Genomic DNA, 22,759 nt, shown 5'->3' with positions numbered 1-22,759 from the left:
GGGCCTTTGTGCCTGTGTGGGGCAAATGGGAATCTCCTAGGATGCCATGGAGAAAAGGGCTGCAAATAGGGTGTGGGTCTAGCCTGCCTGGGTGGCAAATGGCTGATAATTAATGTTGGGCCTTATGTTATTAATTAATTTAAAGTTGAATGCACAGCCAGAAGTGATTCCAAGAAAAAAAATGTCAAGCCCCACATCCTCCTCATTCTTTTACTCATCAATCAACAATTTTGCAAGCAGCTTATTAAAATATAGAGAAAAGCATGGCTGGAGAAATTAAAGGGCCTTAAAGGCCCAGAGATGGCTTATCACGGTTTTGTAGATATGGGTGCAGAAAGTGGGGTGGAGGATGCCAGGAATGTAGAGCTGAATGGGGGATGGGCCCCATTTCACAGAGGGCAAGAGTGAGGCTATAGCAGGACAGTGGTGTGAAATCTGGACAAATTTACACCAGCCCATGGGTGTGGCAGCAGCTGAAAACACCAGGGGTAGGAGCAGGACCTGGGGTGGGCATAATGGGCAACAAGGTAGAGTCTAGATTCCACACAGAGGACTTGGTGACCAAGGGCATTGGCACCATGTCTGAATGTGGGGCAGGGAAGGGGCATTATTTCAGAGTTATGTCAGTCAGGATTCCAATCCCAGCTCTCCTCCCAACAATGGTGTTGGGCGGGCAAGTCACCTTTCTTCTCTGAGCCTCAGTTTCCTGCTGAGGCAGAAGAAAATCAGACCCCTCTCAAAGGTTTGCAAAGATGAAGGAAGGCCATGTATGCAAAAGCCTGGGAGGGTACCTTACCCAATGAGTAGGTGCTCAGTAAATGATATCTTCCCAATGATCTGGAAGCCCAAAACTAGTCCTGGCAGGCAGCTGAGGTTGCTTCTGTACTGAAACTAGAACCATGGTTCAGCTGCCTGCCACCACAAAAGCCAAACTCACGAGACAGGTGCTGGTGGAAAAGGAAAGAGGTATATTCAAGTGCCAGCATTTCAAGAAGATGGGGGACTCTTGTCCAAAGCCATCTTAGCATCTCAGTGCAGTCAGGGTTTTTTATAGGGAGGAAGAGGGAAAGCAGAACAAAGACATCAAGGGAAGGGGGTTGAAAAGTTATCCATGGGCATACCAGTGCAGTCCATTCCAATAAGGACCTGAAACTAGTCAAGTGATGGTCTGGTGTGCGTCATCTTGGTCTTCATCATCCTGGTTCTACATCATCCTGGCTCGAATAGTTGAAGGTCAGCAATTCTCCTAGAGCTGGGATGACTGAAGGTTGGAGTCTGCCATTTCTGAAGTTAGTTCCTAGGATTCTTATGTAAACACTAGAGGCCGAGTGCATGAAATTTATGCACAGGATGGGGGGTGTCCCTCAGCCCGGCCTGCACCCTCTCGAATCTGGGACCCCTTGGGATGTCCGACTGCCGGTTTAGGCCCAATCCCACAGGACCTAAACCGGCAGTCAGACATCCCTCTCACAATCCGGGACTGCTGGCTCCTAACCACTCACCTGCCTGCCAGCCTGATCGCCCCCTAACCACTCCCCCGCTGGCCTGATTGATGCCTAACTCAGGGGTGAGCAAACTTTTTGACTCGAGGGCCACAATGGATTCTTAAACTGGACCAGAGGGCCGGAACAAAAGCATGGATGGAGTGTTTGTGTGAACTAATATAAATTCAAAGTAAAGGAGCGGAGGGGAGAGCAAGAGAACCCTCCGCTCTTTCGGCTCCGCGGGCCGGATAGAACAGCCGAACGGGCTGGATCCAGCCCGCGGGCCGTAGTTTGCCCATGGCTGGCCTAACTGCTCCCCTGCTGGCCCGATGGCCCCCAACTGCCCTCCTCTGTCAGCCTGATGGCCCCCAACTGCCCTCCTCTGTCAGCCTGATGGCCCCCAACTGCCCTCCGCTGCCAGCCCGATTACCCCCAACTGCCCTCCCCTGCCAGCCTGATGGCCCCCAACTGCCCTCCCCTGTTAGCCTGATCACCCCCAACTGCCCTCCCCTACCGGCCTGATCGCCTCCAACTGCCTTCCCCTGCAGGCCTGATCACCCACAACTGCTCTCCCCTGTCGGCCATCTTGTGTTGGCCATCTTGTGATGACGTGAGGGTGTCATGCGAGGGCACGAGGACCACCTAGGCTTTTATTAGTATAGATGCTGTTTATCTACAAGCTACACATTAGTCAAAGTCAGCATTTACAGAAATAATGTCAAAACATTGGTGGGGTGGGTTATAATCCCGTGGGACATGAACACAGTATTCTGGGTCGATAGCCAAGTGAGTTAGCCTTTTCCCAGGACAGATTTTTCCAAGCACCAGGAGACTGCTCTGCCTTTACTTATGTTGTTTCATCTCTGGGAGTGTGCTTTCCTCACTTATCTTCTCCCTCCAGGAAACTCCTATGTATCCTTCAAAACCCACTACACATAGCAACTCCTTGGTAGTGCTTTCTCAATGCTGAGTCAGCTTCTTGCCTTCTGTGTGCCAAAAATACTTTATTCTTGCTAGACTCTGAATCCCTGTGGGAAGGGACTGTGCCTTATGCAGACCGGTATGCAGTGATATAATTTTGTTGGATGAGTAAGTAAAAGAAAGAGTGAATAAATGAATTAGTAGCCCTCACAACACATAGCTCTGCCCTACAACCACTTAGAGGCCAGACCCTCACAACACCCTGCTTCCAAAACTGTGACCTCAGCAAGAGCCAGGGCCTGGCCTGGGGGTCTTTTCTATGTCTGTCTCCCACTGGCTAGGTCAGTTCCTGGTACTCAGTAGATATCAGAATGCCTGAGAAGGAGAAGAGGGGACAGAAAAGCTGAGCCCACATTCAGTAAGCACCTACTAAGGCCAGGGTTGGTGCTGGGCATTCTTACCCATAGGATTCTTTCTTTGCCTTATACAAAGACCATTTCACAGAGTCAGACACTGAGGCAGAGGGAGCCAACTATGTGCAGGAGGCAGAATTTAAACCTTGAAGTCTGTATGCCCCTAAGAGGTCTTGCCGTTTCATCATGATGCCTTCCAAAGGGGTTAATGCTGCATGTGCGCATGAATGAGTGAACAAGTGCATGAATGGATGACAGTTCTCAGTGGAATCTTCCAGCCTCCTTCTTCCATCTCACTCCAGTCCTTTAGGCCTTGCGTAGGCTGCTCTCCTGTGCAGCAAGCTCAGTGCTTTTATTTGGAACTATACAATGAGACCTGCCCCACCCTTCTCCATTTGCTGCAGGGTCCCCCAGATTTTCCCATGTGGTCCCTTGTACTCCTACCTTTTCCTGCTCTGAAGCAACAGCTGCTATCTTCTCCCCCTCTGCCCCCCCCCACTCCCGCTGGCTCTCCTGCCAATCAGAGCCCCATTGTCCTGCCACATGTGGAGTGCCCTGAAAATTGCCAGTCTCAAAAGGCTTGCCTAGCATCCTCAGCAAGAATCTGTTCATAAGCACCAATTCCTAAAAGGCTGGTGATTGCATCCTCAGTGTCTCCTTCCCAGAGCCCTGGAGTGGCAGCAAAAGCCCCAGATGGCTGGGGAGGGATGGGCTTGTCAACAATTATCACTGAGCCAGAAGTGGGCTCAGCCTCTAAGAAGGCGCCTGATGTGCCTTGAGTGGGAAACACATTTCTAAAATATCTATTGCTCTGGTCACACAAAAGCCTGTGCTCCTGCCTCCCGGAGGTGGCGTCTCCCCACTGGGGCAGCAGTGATATGCGGAGAAGTCTGTTAACTAACACCATGAGGGCTGGTCAGGGTTCTGGTTCAGTAGCTCTGGAATGAGCCCAAGAGGGTCCCATTCTCACAAATTTCCCTTTGATGCTTCTGGTTGTGGTTGGAAACCACATATAGGGACCATGAGGGGCTTCAGGAAGGGTGGTGCCACATCGGCTGGGAAGGCGGGAGTGCCTGGGTTCCCCAGGGACAGGGACAGAGGCAGCCTCTGGTTCATCTACTTGTGGAGCATCTTTATTGAACTATAGTAAGTCAAGAGCAAGGTGGAGAGAAGTGAGGGTGTTCAGAGGGAAAGGCCTGGCCCTAGTCCCGCTCAAGCTAACATAAAACAGCACCCCTTCCAAGCCCCTGCTGTGTGCCAGGCCCAAATGCTTCCCAAAGTGTGATTTTGTGTCACTGAATGTGTTCATGTACTATCTAAATGCATCCCCCACCTGGGGAGCTAATGACTGAGCTCAGCTCTCCCACCCTCCCTGAATTTCCAGCAGAGGCTCAGAGAGGCTGTGTGCTCTACCCCGGTCACACAGCTTAGTGGATACAGTAAGAGAAGGCCTGGGGCCTTGTGGTTGCTGGAGTCAGTCCGCCTGGATTTTGTCCCTGTGCCCCTGTCCAGCAGTGTGGCCATGGGTGGGCCCCTAACGTCTCTGTCCTCAGCTTCTTCATCTCTACTATGGGCCTGAGGAGAAGGAAGAGGCTGCCACAACTTGCCCTCAACCCCTATCAGTGGACCAGTTGCTCCTCTGCTGGTGAACCTCAGAGCAGAGCTGGCACTGCCCTGTGTCTGTGTAGCACATGAGGGGCCTGAGGTGAGGGTGAAGCCATTCCCCCAGGGCACACAGTGGCAGTCCCCATTCTGAGACATTGCTCTTCCTTTGGAAGCTTACCTTTGGAGATTTGGGGGGCCCAGTGGGGTCCCTCAGAACATGGGGCCCGAGGGTGAAACCTGAGGTGGAGCCTCCCCAAGCACAGGATGGGCATGGACCTGGCCTGTCCTGGGACATGGGAGACAGGCTTCTGACTGCGTGGGAAAAAGAGACGGGTGGAAATCGATAAATGCTGAGTTAAGTGTCCTCATGTGAGATGTAGCTGCTAAACAGATGCAGCACACTTCCCTGAGCTCCGAGTGAGGCTGCTGGGGAACACAGTAGGGATTAGGGCCTGGATGGGTCATGTAGGGGTGACTGGGACCTGAGTGGGTCACGAAGGGGTTACTGGGACCTGGGTGGGTCCCGGAGGGGTGACCGGGACCTGAGTGGTGGGTCACGAAGGGGTGACCGGGACCTGGGTGAGTCACGGAGGGGTGACTGGGACCTGGGTGGGTCATGGAGGGGTGACCAGGACCTGGATGGGTCCCAGAAGGGTGACCGGGACCTGGGTGCGTCATGGAGGGGTGACTGGGACCTGGGTGGGTCATGGAGGGGTGACTGGGACCTGGGTGGGGTAAAATAATCCCGGGTACTGTCATACTAGCAAAAGGATTTGATCCAGCAACAAGACCTGGTGACTGGGAGGACACTGCCTGGGTGCTCGGGGAGGGCCTCTGAGTGTACTCAGTGGTGGAAGGAGTCAGCTCTGGGGTTGGGAAGGGTGTTCTGAGTAGAGGGAACAAGTGCAAAGGTCCTGGGGCTTGAAATTCACCATCTGTAAGGTAAAAGCATAGCATGGGTGGAGCTGAGGGAGAGGGGCCAAGTGTTGGGAGGGGAGCCAAAAGAGGAGGGCTGGGGCAGAGTGTGCAGGGCCTGAAGACAGTGTTGGCAGATTGTGTTCTACTCATGAGTGGGGCTGGGGGCAAACAGGCGCCAGTGGCTTTTAGGAACATTAAGGAACAGAAGGAATTTGGGTTGTCATAGACAAAGACTGGGACAGAGCACTGTAGCCAGGGAATAAGGCCTGAGTGTTGGAGTCAGGTCCATTGGGCCTCTCTGGAGCTCCTTGGAAACCAGAGGTTTGGGGTTTTTCCGGCAACTTTTCAGGACTTTGTAGCAACCAAGCACTTCCCTCTGCAGGCATTTCTGAGTATTACATCTGATGACATTTGGCGGGACCAACTCCAGAATTGAGAACTTCAAGAGAACATCCAGGGAGCCAAGGTCCTCAGGGCCGCCCAAGGTCTTCTTTTGCCCCTGATAGATCCTTGTTGCTTAGTCCTAGGGAGAAGGAGCTCACTTTTTTTTGAGGCGATATGTTTCAACAGCACAGATCAGCTTGGCCCAGAAGGAGTTGCATTTGGCTTCCTCCTGGTCTCAGCTCTGCCTTCTGGGTCTCAGGACTGCCTGTAGGGTCTGGGGCACTGACACCCACACCCCTACACACACACACACACACACACACACACACACACACACACACACACACACACGGCTGCCCTGCTGCAGGCTGGGTTGTTCCAGTTCCTCTAGTCCAGTGGTCGGCAAACCGCAGCTCGCGAGCCACGTGCAGCTCTTTGGCCCCTTGAGTGTGGCTCTTCCACAAAATACCACGTGCGGGCGCACACGTACAGTGCGATTGAAACTTCGTGGCCCATGCGCAGAAGTCGGTTTTCGGCCTGAGCCCGCACGTGGTATTTTGTGGAAGAGCCACACTCAAGGGGCCAAAGAGCTGCATGTGGCTCGCGAGCCATGGTTTGCCGACCCCTGCTCTAGTCTCTGCCCATCCTAGCTCACCCAAGCTGCCTTATGCCTGTCAGTCTTCTATATGGGAAGCCCTGACCAAAGAGACCTGGTGAGAAGAATGAACAGTCAAGCCCCCCATAGAGGATGTAGCTTTCTCAGGAAAATCCCTGCAGACCTCAATCTGCCTGTCTCTGCCACGATACCTCTTGGTTTCCCCGAAGCTAAAAGGAGGATGAAAGTGGGCCTGGTCTTGGGAAGTGGCCAGGTGTGAATGGAGGGCCAAGTGAAGGAGTAAGGCTGCAGCACAGCGAGGAGCATGGGCTTCCAGTGCTTCCTGCGATCCCAGCCCTAAGGAGAACAGACAGCCGGAGTGGAAAGGAGGGGGCGGAGGGAAGTGGGCAGGGCTGATGGGAGAGGAAGAGGACTGATTATGTGAAAAGAAAGCCCAGCGACTTCATCTGCCACGTAAGCAGATTCATTCATTCCTTTGTTCGTTCATCAAATATATTTTTTCCTTTATTGATTAAGGTATTACAAATATGTCCTTATCCCCCCCATCAAATATTTTTTGAGGACCTACTATTTCTCAGGCATAGCTCTGATCCTTGAGACTACATTGGTAAATAAAACAGACTGAATCCCATGCCCTCATTGAGTCTACACTTCAATAAGGAAGACAGACAATCAGCAAACAAGAAAGATGCTTTCAGGGAGTGATAAGTGCTTTGAAGGTAACAGCTTTAGAGTGAGGGGTAGAGAATGGTGGGGACTGTGGGCAGGAGCAGCCTGTCTGAGATGAGACCTCAATGATGAGAAGGGCAGCCAGGTAAAAACCCAGGAGAACATCTATATATATAAAAGCCAAGTGACCGGAACGACCAGAATGACTGAATGACCGGTCTCTATGATGCACACTGTGGCAACCAACTGGCCTATGGGGGCTCCGATCGGCCCCCCCAACCTCCCGCAGCCCCTCCCCCAGCCGGCCCAGCCCCCGATCACCCCCCCCCATCTGGGGCAGGACTGGCCAGAGAACTGCCCATGGACCCTCTCACCCCGCCCCTGCCAGCCCAGCCCCGATCAGCCTCCATCAGGGTGGGCAGCCAGACCCCACCCATGCATGAATTCATGCACCGGTCCTTTAGTACTATATACTTGCATACTTTTTAACAGCTGGAGACATAATTCATGAAACATGGATTTTGAACAATTGGGGTATACAGTTTAATGGTTTTTAGTATATTGACACCCAAACAGAAACCCATATCCACTAGCAATCACCCCCAGCCCCACTTTTCCCCAGTCCTTGGTAACCACAACTCTATTTTCTACCTCTGTGGATTTTCCTCTCCTGGATGCTACCCATAAACTGAATCTTATAGTATGTGCTCAATTGTGACTGGATTCTTTCACAACATAATGTGTCTAAGGCTCATCCATGTTGTAGCATCTACCAGTACTTCATTTCTTTTTACAGCCAAATTATATTCCACTAGAGGCCCAGTGTATGAAATTCTTGCACGGGGGGCGGGGGGGGGTGTCCCTCAGCCCAGCCTGCACCCTCTCCAATCTTGGACCTCTACAAGTAGGATCGGACCTAAATGGGCAGTTAGACATCCCTCTCACAATCCAGGACTACTGGCTCCCAACTGCTCGCCTGCCTGCCTTCCTGATTGCCCCTAACCGCTTCTGCCTGCCAGCCTGATCACCCCCTAACCACTCCCCTGCCAGCCTGATTGATGCCTAACTGCTCCCCTGCCAGCCTGTTTGCCTCTAACTGTCCTCCCCTGCAGGCCTGGTCCCCCCCAACTGCTCTCCCCTTCAGGCCTGGTTGCCCCCAACTTCCCTCCTCTGCCAGCCTGGTCACCCCTAACTGCCCTCCCCTGCAGGCCTGATTGCCCCCAACTGCCCTCCCTTGCAGGCCTGGTCCCTCCCAACTGCCCTCCCCTGCTGGCCATCTTGTGGTGGCCATCTTGTGTCCACATGGGGGCAGCCATCTTGTGTTTTGGAGTGATGGTCAATTAGCATATTATTCTTTTATTAGATAGGATAGAGGCCTGGTACATGGGTGTGGGCTGGCTGGTTTGCCCTGAAGGGTGTCCCGGATCAAGGTGGGGGTTCCCTTGGGGCGTGGGGCGGCCTGGGCAAGGGGCCTGTGGTGGTTTGCAGGCTGGCTCTGTGGCCGCAGCCATCTATCTTCTGTAATTGAAACTTTGTAGCAAAGGCCAAGGCAGGCCAGGGCTGCTGGAGCTTGGCTTCCTTTATCGCCAGGGGCAACCTAAGCCTCCTGCTCTCTCCAGCTCCATGGCTGCCGCCATTTTTGTTGAGATTTATTTATCTTCTATAATTGAAACTTTGTAGCCTTGAGTGGAGGCCTGGGTCGACCAGAGTGTGGCAGAAAGCTTGGCTTCCTCCATTGCCGGGGAAACCCAAGCCTCCTGCTGGCTCTGTGGCCGCAGCCATCTTGGCTGGGTTAATTTGCATACTTGCTCCTGATTGGCTTGTGGGTGTGGCTTGTGGGTGTAGCAGAGTGATGGTTAATTTGCATATTACTCTTTTATTAGATATGATTGTAGTATATGGTGCATTTTATTTATCTGGTCAGCAGTTCATGGACATGTGGGTCTTTTTCACTTTTTGACCATTATCAGTAATGCTGTTGTGAACATTCATGTACAGGTTTTTGTGTGGGTGTATGTTTCCAGTTCTCCTGGGCATAGATTTCAGAGTGGAATTGCTGGGTCACATGGCACACTGCTTTGCAAAGTATCTGTGCCTTTCATATCCCATCAGCTATGCATGAGTATTCCTTTTGCCCCACATCCTCATCAGCACTGTTGCTGTCTAGTTTTGATTCTAGCCCTGCTAGTGGGTGTAAGTGGTATCTAACTGTAGTTGGATTTGCATTTCCCTAATGGCAAGTGATACTGAACATCTCTTCATGTGCTCATTTGCCATCTGTATATTTTCTTTGGAGAACTGTCTATTCAGATTCTTTTCCCCATATTTGCTTGCTTTTTAAAACAAAAACCCATTCCTATACAAGAATATTACAAAAAAAAAGTATAACTGGTTGCCTTTATGGATGGGAGCCACAAAGCTGAGACAGCAGGAGTAGAGGTGAGGACCAAACTTTTCATTATAAACCTTGTACATTTTTTCTTTGAGTCCTGCAAATGAACTATAAAAATAACTGCATCAAAAGTAAATATGAAAAATAACTGCATCGAGTTAGCCTTCACCAGCCCCTGAAACCAAATATTCAAAGCTCATTTTTAAAACTCACTTTTGACCCCTGGCTGGGGTCAGGTAAGCAGTGGTCCTCCTTGCCCCAAGGTCACACCCTCAACCAGGGTCACACCCTCAACCAGGAAAACTCTCAATTTTTCTCCCACTGCAGGATCATTGCCCCACTATGCCTCCCTCAACTAAATCTCATACCAAAACCAGTTTGGAGAAAGGCAATAGGAATGAAGCATGGAATGAATCATCAGAAGATAGGAATCTGAGCCACGAGCAGGGGACAGACAGTGAGGTCCCAACACGCTGCTCCTGCCACTGAGGATCTTGGTCAAGGCAGCCGTGTGCCTGCGGACACCAGTGTCAAGTCTTAGCCTTTCTGCACTCCAGTGTTTCTGGTCAAGACTTGAGGGATAGAGGTCTCTTGGGCCCAGAGGTCCAAATTGGAGATTTCCACCCAGCCCATACTAATCACAGGATATGAGGTCCCTTAATGTGTCCCCCTCATGCCCTTCAGAGTACATGGCACACACAGGTGCCCAGTAACTTCGTGTTGAGTGAAGGCATGCCAGGCTGTGGTGAAGAGCAGATATAGTGGGCCTGTGGTCTGTGCCAAGACCTACCCCTGCAAGAAGCCTGTGGCATTGTCACCTTCCAGACCTCATAGGCACACACTGCAGGGGCTCACAGCCCTCAAGGGAGGCAGATATGGACACAAAGGGGGATGTGCTGAGCAGTGGGACTCACTGTGGAACTGGACCTTGAGCTCAAATTCCAAAAACTATCCTTTATAATAAAGAGGTAATATGCAAATTGACCATCACTCCAACACACAAGATGGCCACCCCTATGTGGTCAAAGATGTCCACCACAAGATGGCCAGCAGGGGAGGGCAGTTGTGGGCGATCAGGCCAGCAGAGGAGGGCAGTTGGGAGGGACCAGGCCTGCAAGGGAGGGCAGTTGCGGGTGATCAGGCTGGTAGAGGAGGGCAGTTAGGGGTGACCGGGCAAACAGGGGAGGGCAGTTGGGGGGGGACGAGGCTGGCAGAGGAGAGCAGTTAGGGGTAATCGGCCAGCAGGGGAGCAGTTAGGCGTCGATCAGGCTGGCAGGCAAAAGTGGTTAGGGGCAATCAGGCAGGCAGGCAGGCAAGCGGTTGGGAGCCAGCAGTCCTGGACTGTGAAAGGGATGCCCCAGGTTGGAGAGGGTGCAGGCTGGGCTGAGGGATACCGCACCCCCCACTCCTGTGCACAAATTTCATGCACCAGGCCTCTAGTAACACATAACTAAAAAATGTGATTTTTTAAAAATGTGCAATTTTTGTATATTCATTGAGTTGTACAACCATTACTGCATTCAATTTAGAACATCTACTGCATGCCAGGGCCCATCAGCATACTGGGGGATGCTGTGATGTCCAAGACAGGTTGTAACTCTGCCCTTGTGGACCTAACAACATTCTTTGGGGGGAAGAGAGATGTTGAAAAAAAAAAAACAAAAAACACAACTAACCAGGATGATTTACAATGCTCTGGATGAAATAAATGGGCTCCTGGGGAGGGGCCGGCATTTCAGTGAGGGTGCTCAGGAAGTGCCTCCCGAAGAGGTGAGCTCTGTGCTCAGACCTGCAGACAATGAGCCGTGCAGAGAACTGGGAGAAGGGTGTTCTGAGAGAGGAAGCAGCATGTGCAAAGGCTCTGAGGTAGGCACGAGGTTGACATGCCATGGAGAAAGTGAAGGGATGATTGTCAGCCAGTGAACAGGGTAGCAGAGCTATGATGCCAGTCTAGGCCTGTCTAGGCTGCAGGAAGCACAGAGGGATGGATCTGATTTGCATATTAACAGGCAGTAACTCCAACTAGGATAGAGAAAGACCCTGGCCCTTCCAGGAAGAAAACTCCTCTGGTCCCTAACCCCAGGTTGTCTTTGTGGGTCCTGCTTCTCCTAGACCCTCATCAGGGCTGGACTGGCATGGACACCAAAAACAGGCTTCTCAAGATCAGGATGCTGGTGTTGGGTGTACTGCCACAAAGTGTACACTACAAGCTCATCTTCTGTAATCCTTTTGTCTATTCTTCGTAAGGACTCTGCTTTTTCCATTTTCCAGGGTAGGAACTGAGGCTCAGAGATGAGCAGTTACTTGCCCAGACCACACAACAGGTGAACAGTGGGTTGAGATCTGAGCTGAGGCCTGAGGGCAGAGTCCTGCTGTGCTCCCAGCCTGCCCACCTCAGCCCAGGGACCTCCCTCATGGGACCAGCATTGGTCAGACCAGCCTGGCTGGCCCAGAGAAGAGACATTCCCTAAATGCCTTCCCAGGGTAAGCATGAGCAGGTGACTGACAGAGGGAAAACCACAGCCCCCTGGAAGTGAGGGTGAGAGGGGACCACAGGGACTAGGCCCCCCAGGGTCAGCCCTGCTCGGCAGCCCCAGCCTGGCCTCCAACTCTGACCTCCAGCTCTGAAGCTCAGCAGGAAGGTGTTTTTGAGTGGTCAGGGTCAATGCCTGTTGTTAAATATTGTGAATATCCCGCTGGGCAAAAAGCACTGCCTGTGGAAAGGCCCTGGGGCAGGAGAGGGCCTGGCAGGCTGGAGAAAGGAAGAGGCCATTGTGCCTGGGGCAGGGTGAGCAAGGAGAGGTGGTGGGCATGTGGGGCTTGTGGGTCATTGCAGAGGCTGTAAGGGGGTCTCACTTTGATAATGACTGCAACTCTGAAAACTATAAAAGAGCCTCTGAAGGTGGCACTGCTGCCATCTCAGGCACTCAGTCCAATAAGGACGCACTCAGGGCTCCACCCCAGTGCCCAGCCAGCTGCTGTGCCCAAGGGCTGTCTTCATAGCATCCTGATGATCTGCCCTCTAAGAATGCTGCTCACCTTTGTGAAATACCTGTCACAGGGCACCAACTCTCCCCGGTATGCTGCCTATATCCACTCAGCCTCTGTGAGGGAGTGGGTGGGAATGATCCTTAGAGGGAGAACCAGGCTGAGAGAGGAGTGGCAGCAGGTGGGGAGGAGCCAGGTTCAAATTCCAAGCCTGTGCCCTGGCCCTGCAGGGGCCCCTCTCCCCCTCCCTTTAGAATTCATTGGTATTTTCAGTCATTTCTAGATAACTGAAGAATTTTTTCAATTTTTCTCTTATTGTAGTTGAGCATGTTGTAGAAAATTTGAAAAGTAAATGAAAACACAGAGAGAAATAAAGCTGAGCCACAGTCTCGCCTTGGCGGCCTGGGGAAGGGGCTGTGGGCTTCATAGGCATCCTCACTTTGATGACTGACACGCTCTTTTACTAACAATTCTCAACACTGTTGCTGTAAACATCCTTTTTTCAAGGGTGCGGGATGCCCCAGCACATGCTGTCACTGTGTATTTATAACCAGCTCCCACTATTGGATATTTACCATAATAGTTGTTTGGGGTTTTAGTTTATTTGTTGTTGTAAATAATACTATGACAAACATCTTTGCCCATAAAGCTTAGTGCTTACCTTGAATTCTTTTTTAAAATATGTTTTTATTGATTTCAGAGAGGAAGGGTAAAGGAGAGAGAGAGAAACATCAATGAGAGAGAATCACTGATTGGCTGCTTCCTGCATGCCACCTACCAGGGATTGAGCCTGCAAACCAGCATGTGCCCTGACCAGGAATGGAGCCGTGACCTCCTGGTTCATAGGTCAACACTCAACCACTGAGCTACACCTGTCGGGCTTTGGGTTCCTTTTTGCTAAGAAATGTCATTCTTGTGTTTTCTTAGATCCTCGGGGAGTGGGGCCAAGGGCTGATTCAATGTGGCAGGACAAGCAGGTGGTTGTCCCTGGAAGGGCCACCATGCTGGGAGTGAGCAGGCTCTCCCAGCCTAGCGCTGTGTTATGGAATGTATGAGGGTGTGCAGCTGTGGGCAGGGGTATGTATCACTGGGTTTCTCCAGCTCCTTTGCTGGCTTTTTCTTCTTCCCTTAAATGTCCACATCCCCAAGGATCTGCCTGACCTTCCCTTTATACCCTTATACTCTCCTCTTCTCTCCTGGAGCTGAGCCTGCAGTCAGAGCCTTGTAGCTTCCCGGACACTTCCCTTGGGTGTCCCCCAGGCACTACACCTCAACAAATCCGAAAGGAAAGGGACTATCTCTCCTTCCACTCTGCACCATTCCTGTGTCTCCATGTAGCTGAATGGAGCCACTGTTCATCCGATGCTCAAGCCAGAAACCTGGGTGTTGACCTTGTGCCTGCCCCTTCCTCATACTTTATTCACACTTCTCCCCAAAGCACCTCTTCTTGTTCCCCACCCCATGCTGTGTTCAGGTCTCCTGCTCCACCTTCCTTCAGAGGTAATGTCCCTGCCTCTAATTTCTCCCCCTTAAACCCCTTTTCCAGGAAGGGTTCTGTTTAATCACATGTCCCTCTTCTGCTCAGAAACCTTTGTGGGCTTCCATTGCCTTCACAATGAAGCCCAAGCGCCTCACTAGGTTGAGCCTCTACTCTTTGCTTTTCACCTCCAGGCCTTTGCACGTGGTATTCCATCTGCAAGTAATGCCTTTCCATGCACTGTCTTCCTGACAAGCTTCTATTCATACTTTAAGACTCAGCCTCTCACAACTGCGGCACCCACCGAACAGCTGCGAGCCCCAGAACACTGGTCCCCAATTGGCGCAAACAGGCGGATTCAGAGGAGCTCTACACTCCACCACGGAAAGGAGAAAGAGAACTACATAACCAGACACCCAGAGAAGAGACCATGGGGAGACAAAGAAACAGCCTGCATAGGAAAGAAAAGCAGGCATCACCAGAAAAGGAAGTAAACGAAATGGAGGCAAGCAACCTTCCAGAGAAAGAATTCAGAGAAATGGTCATAAAGTGGCTGAAAAGAATGGAAGACAAATTTGACAATATGAGTAAGAACCAAGAGGAAATGAAGAACCAAGAAGAAATGAAAAATGACATTGTTGCTATAAAGAACTCAATAGAAAGCATCAAGAGTAGACTAGAAGAAGCAGAGGACCGCATCAGTGAGCTAGAAGACAAGATGGGAAAAAATACCCAAGTAGAGCAGCTTCTAGAAAAAAAAAAATTAAAAAGCAGGAGGAGAGCCTAAGGGAACTTGGGGACAACACGAAACAAAACAACATCCACATAATAGGGGTTCCAGAAGGAAAGGAACTGGGCAAGGAATAGAAAACCTGTTTGAAGAAATAATGACAGAAAACTTCCCTGATATAGAGAAGAAAAAAAACACACAAATCCAAGAAGCTCACAGAGTCCCAAGCAAAATGAACCCCAAAAGACCGACACCAAGGCACATTATAATTAAGTTGGCAAACACCAACGACAATGTAAGAATCTTAAAAGCAGCAAGAGAGAGACAGAAAGTTACATACAAAGGATCCCCCATCAGACTAGCAACTGATTTTTCAACAGAAACTCATCAGGCCAGAAGGGAATGGAATGAAATATACAAAATCATGCAAAGAAAGGGTCTGAATCCAAGAATACTGGACCCAGCAAGGCTATCAATCAAAATTGAAGGTGAAATCAGGAGCTTCACAGACAAAAAAGGACTAAGGGAATTTATTACCACCAAACCAGCAATGCAAGAAATGCTAAAAGGTCTGCTGTAAAAAAAAAAAAAAAAAGAAAGAAAGAAAGAAATAGGAGGTGAAGAAGGTACACAAGGGTAAAGAATAAAAATGGCGACAAATAAGGACCTATCAATAATAATTTTAAATGTAAATGGATTAAATGCCCCAATCAAAAGACATAGGATAATGGGTTGGATAAGAAAACAAGACCCATATATCTTCTGTCTACAAGAAACCCACATCAGAAAAAAAGATGCACACACACTGAGGGTGAAGGGATGGAAAAAGGTTTTCCAGGTGAATGGAAATGAAAAAAAGAGCTGGGATAGCAATACTTATATCTGACAAATTAGATCTCAAAGTGAAGGACATAACAAGAGATAAGGAAGGCCACTTCATAATACTAAAGGGAGCAATCCAACAAGAAGAAATAACCCTGGTAAACATATATGCACCCAATACAGGAGCACCCAAATACATAAAATATCTCCTGGAGGATATCAAGGGAGAGATTGACAGCAATACAATCATAGTAGGAGACTTTAATACCCCACTATCACCATTGGACAAATCCTCTAAACAAAAAATCAGCAAAGAAACATCAGTCCTAAATGACTCACTAAACCAGATGGAATTAATTGACATCTTCAGAACATTTCACCCCAAAGCCACAGAATATACATTCTTCTCAAGTGCACATGGGTCATTTTCAAAGATAGACCATATGTTGGGACATAGGCAAAGTCTCTTCAAATTCAAGAAGATAGAAATCATATCAAGCATCTTCTCAGACCACAGTGGCATAAAACTGGAAATCAACTACAATAAAAACAACCCAAAGAAATCAAACACATGGAGACTAAACAGCATGCTATTAAACCATGACTGGGTTACCAGAGAGATCAAGGAAGAAATAAAAAACATCATGGCAACAAACAATAATGAAAACACAACAATCCAAAATCTATGGGACACAGCGAAAGCAGACTTGAGAGGGAAGTTCATAGCTCTACAAGCCTACTGCAAAAAAACAAGAAACAATGGTAATAAATTACCTAACCCTACAACTCAAAGAGTTAGAAAAAGAGCAACAAGAAAAGCCCAGTGTAAGCAGAAGGAAGGAAATAATAAAGATCAGAGCACAGATAAACGACATAGAGACCAAAGAAATAATACAAAAGATCAACAAAACCAAGAGCTGGTTCTTTGAAAGGATAAACAAGATTGATGAACCTCTAGCCAGACTCACCAAGAAGCAAAGAGAGAGGACCCAAATAAACAAAATCAGAAATGAAAGAGGAGAAATAAGAACAGATCCCGCCGAAATACAAAGGATTGTTAAAAAATACTACGAACAACTCTATTCCAACAAACTGGACAACCTGGAGGAAATGGACATATTCCTAGAAAAATATAACCTTCCAAAACTCAATCAGGAAGAATCTAAACAGCTCAATATGCCAGTAACTATGGAAGAAATTGAAGCAGTCATCAAAAAGCTTCCGGCAAACAAAAGCCCGGGGCCAGACATCTTCACAGGAGAATTTTACCAAACATTCAAGGAAGAACTAAAACCTATCCTCCTCAGACTGTTCCAAAAAATTCAAGAGGAAGGAACACTTCCAAGCTCCTTCTATGAAGCCAGCATCACCCTAATACCAAAATCAGATAGAGACAACACAATGAAGGAGAATTGCAGGCCAATATCCCTCATGAACATAGATGCCAAAATCCTCAACAAAATTCTAGCAAATCGGATCCAGCAGTACCTCAGAAAGATCATACACCATGACCAAGTAGGGTTTATCCCAGGAATGCAAGGGTGGCACAATATCCACAAATCAATAAATGTGATACATCACATAAATTGAGAGATAAAAATCACATAGTCATATCAGTTGATGCAGAAAAAGCATTTGACAAAATCCAACACATTTCTTGATAAAAACTCTCAGCAAGGTGGGAATAGAAGGATCATACCTCAACATAATAAAAGCTATGTATGATAAACCCACAGCTAACATCATACTCAATGGGCAAAAACTAAAACCATTTCCCCTAAGAACAGGAACAAGACAGGGATGACTCCTGTTCAACAAAGTACTGGAAGTATTAGCCATTGCAATTAGACAAGAAGAAGAAATAAAAGGCATCCAAATTGGAAAAGAAGAAGTAAAGCTGTCCTTATTTGCAGATGACATGATATTGCACATAAAAAACCCGAAAGACTCCATCAAAAAACTAACAGACTTAATAAATGAATTAGGCAATGTAGTAGGATACAAAATTAACGCCAAGAAATCTATGGCATTTCTATACACCAATAGTGAACTTACAGAAAGAGAGATTAAAAAAGCAATCCCATTTACCCTCACACCAAAAAAATTAAGATACCTAGGAATAAACTTAATTAAGGATGTAAAAGACCTATATGCAGAAAACTACAGGACACTGAAAAAAGAGATAAAGGAAGACGTAAACAGATGGAAGAACATACCATGTTCATAGATTGGAAGAATCAACATCATTAAAATGTCCATACTACCCAAAGCAATCTATAGATTCAATGCACTCCCCATTAAAATGCCAATGGCATATTTCACAGACCTAGAAAGAACTCTCCAAAAATTCATCTGGAATAAAAAAAGACCCCGAATAGCCACAGCAATCCTGAGAAAGAAGAATAAAGTAGGAGGGATCTCAATACCCGATTTCAAGCTGTATTACAAAGCCACTGTCCTCAAAACAGCCTGGTACTGGCACAAGAACAGACATATAGATCAATGGAATAGAATAGAGAATCCAGATATTGACCCAAACCACTATGCACAATTAATATTTGACAAAGGAGGCATGAACATACAATGGAGTCAAGACAGTCTCTTCAATAAATGGTGTTGGGAAAATTGGACAGATACATGCAAAAAACTGAAACTAGATCACCAGCTTACACCATACACAAAAATAAACTCAAAATGGACACAGGACTTAAATATAAGACGGGAAACCATAAAAATACTAGAGGAATCCACAGGCAGCAAAATCTCAGACATATGCCGAAAGAACTTCTTCACTGATACTGCCCCTAGGGCAACGGAAGCCAAAGAGAAAATAAACAAATGGGGCTACATCAAAATAAAAAGCTTTTTCACAGCAAAAGAAACCATCAACAAAACAACAAGAAACCCCACTGTATGGGAGAACATATTTGCAAATGTTATCACTGATAAAGGTTTAATCTCCAACATCAACAGGCAGCTTATACAACTTAATAAAAGGAAGATAAATGATCCAATAAAAAAATGGGCAACGGACCTAAATAGAACCTTTTCAAAAGAAGACAGAAGGAAGGCCAAGAGACACATGAAAACATGCTCAAAGTCACTAATTATCCAAGAGATGCAAATCAAAACAACAATGAGATACCATCTCACACCTGTCAGAACGGCTATCATCAACAAATCAACAAACGACAAGTGTTGGCGAGGATGCGGAGAAAAGGGAACCCTCGTGCACTGTTGGTGGGAATGCAGACTGGTGCAGCCATTGTGGAGAACAGTATGGAGTTTCCTCAAAAAACTGAAAATGGAACTCTCATTTGACCCAGTAATCCCACTCCTAGGAATATATCCTAAGAAACTAGAAATACCAATCAGAAAGGATATATGCACCCCTATGTTCATAGCAGCACAATTTACAATAGCTAAGATTTGGAAACAGCCTAGGTGCCCATCAGCAGATGACTGGATCAGAAAACTATGGTACATCTACACAATGGAATACTATGCTGCCATAAAAAAGAAGGAATTCTTACCATTTGTAGCAACCTGGATGGAAATGGAGAACATTATGCTAAGTGAAATAAGCCAGTCAATGAAAGAAAAATACCACATGATCTCACTCATTTGGGGATAATAAAAAACATTATAAACTGATGAACAAAACGATAGATACAGAGGCAGTAAAGCATCAAACAGACTGTCAAATTACAGCGGGAAGGTTAGGGAGAGGTGGGGAAAATAAGAGATCAACCGAAGGACTTATATGCATGCATATAAGAATAACCAACGGATGCAAAACATTGGGGGGTGAGGGCATGTATGGGAGTGGTGTGGGGGGGGCAATGGTAAGATATGTACACATATAATACCTTAATAAAAAAAATTTAAAAAAAGACTCAGCCTCAACATCCTGTCCCCAGGAAACTTCCATTTTCCCCTCCTATATCCCTTTTCTCTGAAGAACTTATCCCTACTTCTATCATCCTCACACAGCACATTGTATGCACTTCTCTTGACATGATTACTCAATATTATATTAGTCACTCGGAATTATAACTATTACAGGACACATGAATTAGGACTGGGTTACAAGTGACAGAGAGTCCACTTCAAACTGGCCTAAATGAAATAGGACCAGCATGCACGGAACCTCAAGGCTTTTCAGTGCGACTGAATCTAGAGGCTGCAGGGATGACACCAAGACCTGCCTTTTCTCTGCTCTCTATCTGGCTTCCTCCCACATCAGCTTCCTTCTCCAGGAGTCTTGTATAAAGAACCTGCTCATATCTTTCAGGTTTAAGCTCAAGTTAAGAGGTTCTCTCTCCCAACAATACCAGTGAAGCCTGGGTCTGCCTCTCATGGGCCCAGCTTGAGGCCCATGCCTAGTCCTGGGCTGGGAGTAGAGTCAGCCCTACCTGAGCCTCAGGCACTGAGAGAAGCAGGGGTGAATGCCAGGAGTCGGGTAGCTGGGCAGGGAGAAGTGCTGGCTGTCCACTATAGTCCTCAAGACAGAGGAGTCCTTCCTCTGGGCAGGGATGTGGCTTTTTTTCAACTTTGTACCCACACTGCCTAGACTGGGCCTGGTTCAAAGCAAGCATTAGTCAGCATTTTGTGGATAAAGGAAAAGTAGATGGGGAATTAGTGCTGCTTTGTGGTTAGGGGATACTCATGGCCTTGGGGCCTGAGGGCTGGTGAGTGAATGGACCATGCTAGCTGGTCCCCAACTACACACAGAGCCCAAACCCAGCTTTGTAGATCCCTGTGAACACCCAGGAGGAGACAAGTCCTGCAGGCCAGCCCTCAGGATGATGTAGGTGGAAGTGGGGCAGGGCTGCCTCTTCCTATGGATTTCAAAAACCTCCTCACCCTGTTCCCAAGGAGCAAAGCAGATAACCAAAGACAACCCACACACACACATGAATACACGTATATGCAGAGAGACACGCACACACACATGCACACACAGCCCTCCAGCTGAGAAGAGCAGGTGGGTTTTCTGGAAGGGAAAGGGGCAGTTACCAGTCCAGTGACCATGAACAGCCCTATGACCTTCTCTGAGCACTGCCACGAAGGCCCCTGGTCCACCCTGACCCAGCCCTGGAGCAGGACCATCCTACCGCCTGCCCTGATGATGCCTGTGCCCACCTTGCCCAGTGTCCCTAGTATCAGCGTGGGGTTTCCCAGGCTGGGGTACCTGGACTCTGGGGCCCTGGGAAGGCCTCAGGTGAGCAGTTTTCTTTCATAACCATATGCATTTGAATGTTGATAATTGGAGAAAGTTAACTAGCCTGCCAAGTACAGGCTTTATAATTGTGACAGAAAGTTTAGCTTTTAAGTAAAAATTATTTTAGATTTAAAGAAAAATATTAGGCAAATATTAACATTGGCAGGGTAAGAACTGGGAGCTGCTGTGAGATTGGTACAGAATATGGGGTTTTGGGATGCACCGCACACTTTCATCTCAGCCTCATGCCTGGGGTTGTGGGTGGGGAGCATTAGCCCAGGCCTCCTCATCCCAGCACCAGAGGGTTTCGGGTCTGTGGGTTTTCTAGCAGTTCAGCGTGGCTCTAAAAGAGCAGCAACAACCACACTAGCTAACACCTGTGGAGGAGACTGAAGTTGAATTATCTGCCCAAAGTCACAGCTAGTGGAAGAAGTAGCTCTCTGTCTTGACCACCAGATATACTGCCTGCTGAGAAGGTGCAGGGGCTGGGGGGGGGGGGGGGGAAGAGATGGGGACACATACACCACCTGTTAGGTGAGGGAGGGAGCCCACAACCTAGGGTACACTCACACCCATTGTCTGTGGAGTAGTATCAATGACTGGTCCATCCTGCCCTGCTACACCCCACACAGGCCTCAGGATCACCACTGACTCCTCCATGCCCATCCTCCATCACACAGGGACCATGTCAAAGGCTCAGAGGGCTGGGGCTGCTCTCTCTGCTTCCAAGGTCCCATGGTCCTTACAAGGCAGAGCCAGTTTTGGAATGGTCAGCTTAACTCCAAGGCGCCAACCCTATGCATCCACGGCACACACGATCGCGTGCGGTGCCCTCTGCCTGGTGGGTGACTTTGCAGCCAAGGCGCTCCAGGGCGGCTGTGCCTGATGCTGCAGTTGCCGTGGTGACGAGCGCCTCAGCGATTGGTCCAGCTTAGCCGCACTACGCAGCTCCCTGCACGCTGGGGGAGGGCTACCGCGCGCGCCCGCCCCTCCTCCAGATTCTGGGAGAGCAAACCCGGGCGCAGACTCAGGAGCCTAGACTCTCTGTGCCTACCCTTGATGTGCGGAAGAGGAAAAAACAAACAAACAAAAAAAAACGGAGGTGGTCCCAGGTAGCAGCTAGGCCGAAGCCCCCGCCCAACCTGATGTCTAGGCTCCTGGACATGGTGTGAGCCTTGTGTGCTGGGTCCTCCCGGAGCCCACGACTGTTCCCACCCCACCCCTCTTGGAGGAGCTCGCCATCCCAGGGATGTGATTCGCCCCTCGATTTAATTTTATTCCCTTCTACTTCTCGCCTGAGCGTTCTGCCCCTCCTCTAACCACAGCTGGAGAGGGAGAGACAGAAGGGGAAAACTGCCCCAGACAGGATGGCTTGCAGAAGACGCTATTTGTGAGTATATGTGGCAGATTTATGCTTGAAACCTAGAGGCCAGAGGCCAGAGACCAGAGGAGACCCAGCTGAGCTCGGAGCTGGAGTGAAGTGGTCGTGGTGGGGAGGGCAGGTTGCCTTGCAGAGGGAGCTGACCACCCCGCAGACAGGCCAGCCAACGTTCGTCCTTTGCAGCAGAGGTGTTTGCCAGTGTTGATGATGAGAAAAAGCAGGTCTCCATCAGGCTGTAAAATTTCCTATTTCTAAGGGCAGGTAATCCATATACAGGGTCCCCAGACTCACTGCTACCAGTTTGGCATTTGGTATAGACTTCAGCGTGTCTATTTGGGAAAAGCCTTTGTGCTCAGCATTTCCATGACTGGCACTTCAGCCATGCCTGGTAGAATGTTGGCAGGAAACCTGGGGTGGGACCGGATGTTGTCCTCCAGGGACAGGTGAAGGTCCATCCCACTTCCATGAGTAGGGGGCAAGGTGTTCTGTGAGTCAGCAGCAAAATGCCTGTCTGTTGGACCTAATGCCAGTAGCAGAAGCTCTTAAAGTCTGCAAGGGGTGGTGACAGTGGTGACATCATGGGCCTGGGTATTTATGGAAACTGAAGCCCTTGCCTGTTAAGCCAGGCTTCCCTGAGGCAACAGGATTAGAATGCCAGCTTCCCTCACATTTCTCTGGGTCTGTGCACTGTGCTCTTCTAAGTTGAGCAACCGCTGGTCTCTGGCCTTGCAGGAC

At 48.8% G+C, this 22,759-nt stretch overlaps 1 protein-coding gene across 14 annotated transcripts in view; it reads left to right on the top strand.

Moving 5' to 3' along the window:
- Positions 1-22,759, top strand: part of IQSEC1 (IQ motif and Sec7 domain ArfGEF 1) — a 438,538-nt gene that overhangs the window by 203,263 nt on the left and 212,516 nt on the right. For 7 of the 14 annotated variants that reach the window (XM_080657482.1, XM_080657481.1, XM_080657479.1 and 4 more), the window contains exon 1: positions 21,606-22,033. The exons of 6 other annotated variants lie outside the window; for them this stretch is intronic. In XM_080657482.1, the coding sequence (XP_080513608.1) occupies positions 22,011-22,033 (23 nt within the window). In that variant the 5' untranslated portion in view covers positions 21,606-22,010. Of the gene's footprint in view, positions 1-21,599; positions 22,034-22,759 lie in introns of those variants that run through there. One more of the 14 variants, XM_080657490.1, reaches the window with a different exon arrangement.

The sequence above is a fragment of the Plecotus auritus genome, assembly GCF_963455305.1.
Source record: "Plecotus auritus genome assembly, chromosome: 2".
Taxonomy (NCBI): Eukaryota; Metazoa; Chordata; class Mammalia; order Chiroptera; family Vespertilionidae; genus Plecotus; species Plecotus auritus.
The sequence above is the reverse complement of the archived record's forward strand: the minus strand, read 5'-3'. Positions and strand labels throughout refer to the sequence as shown.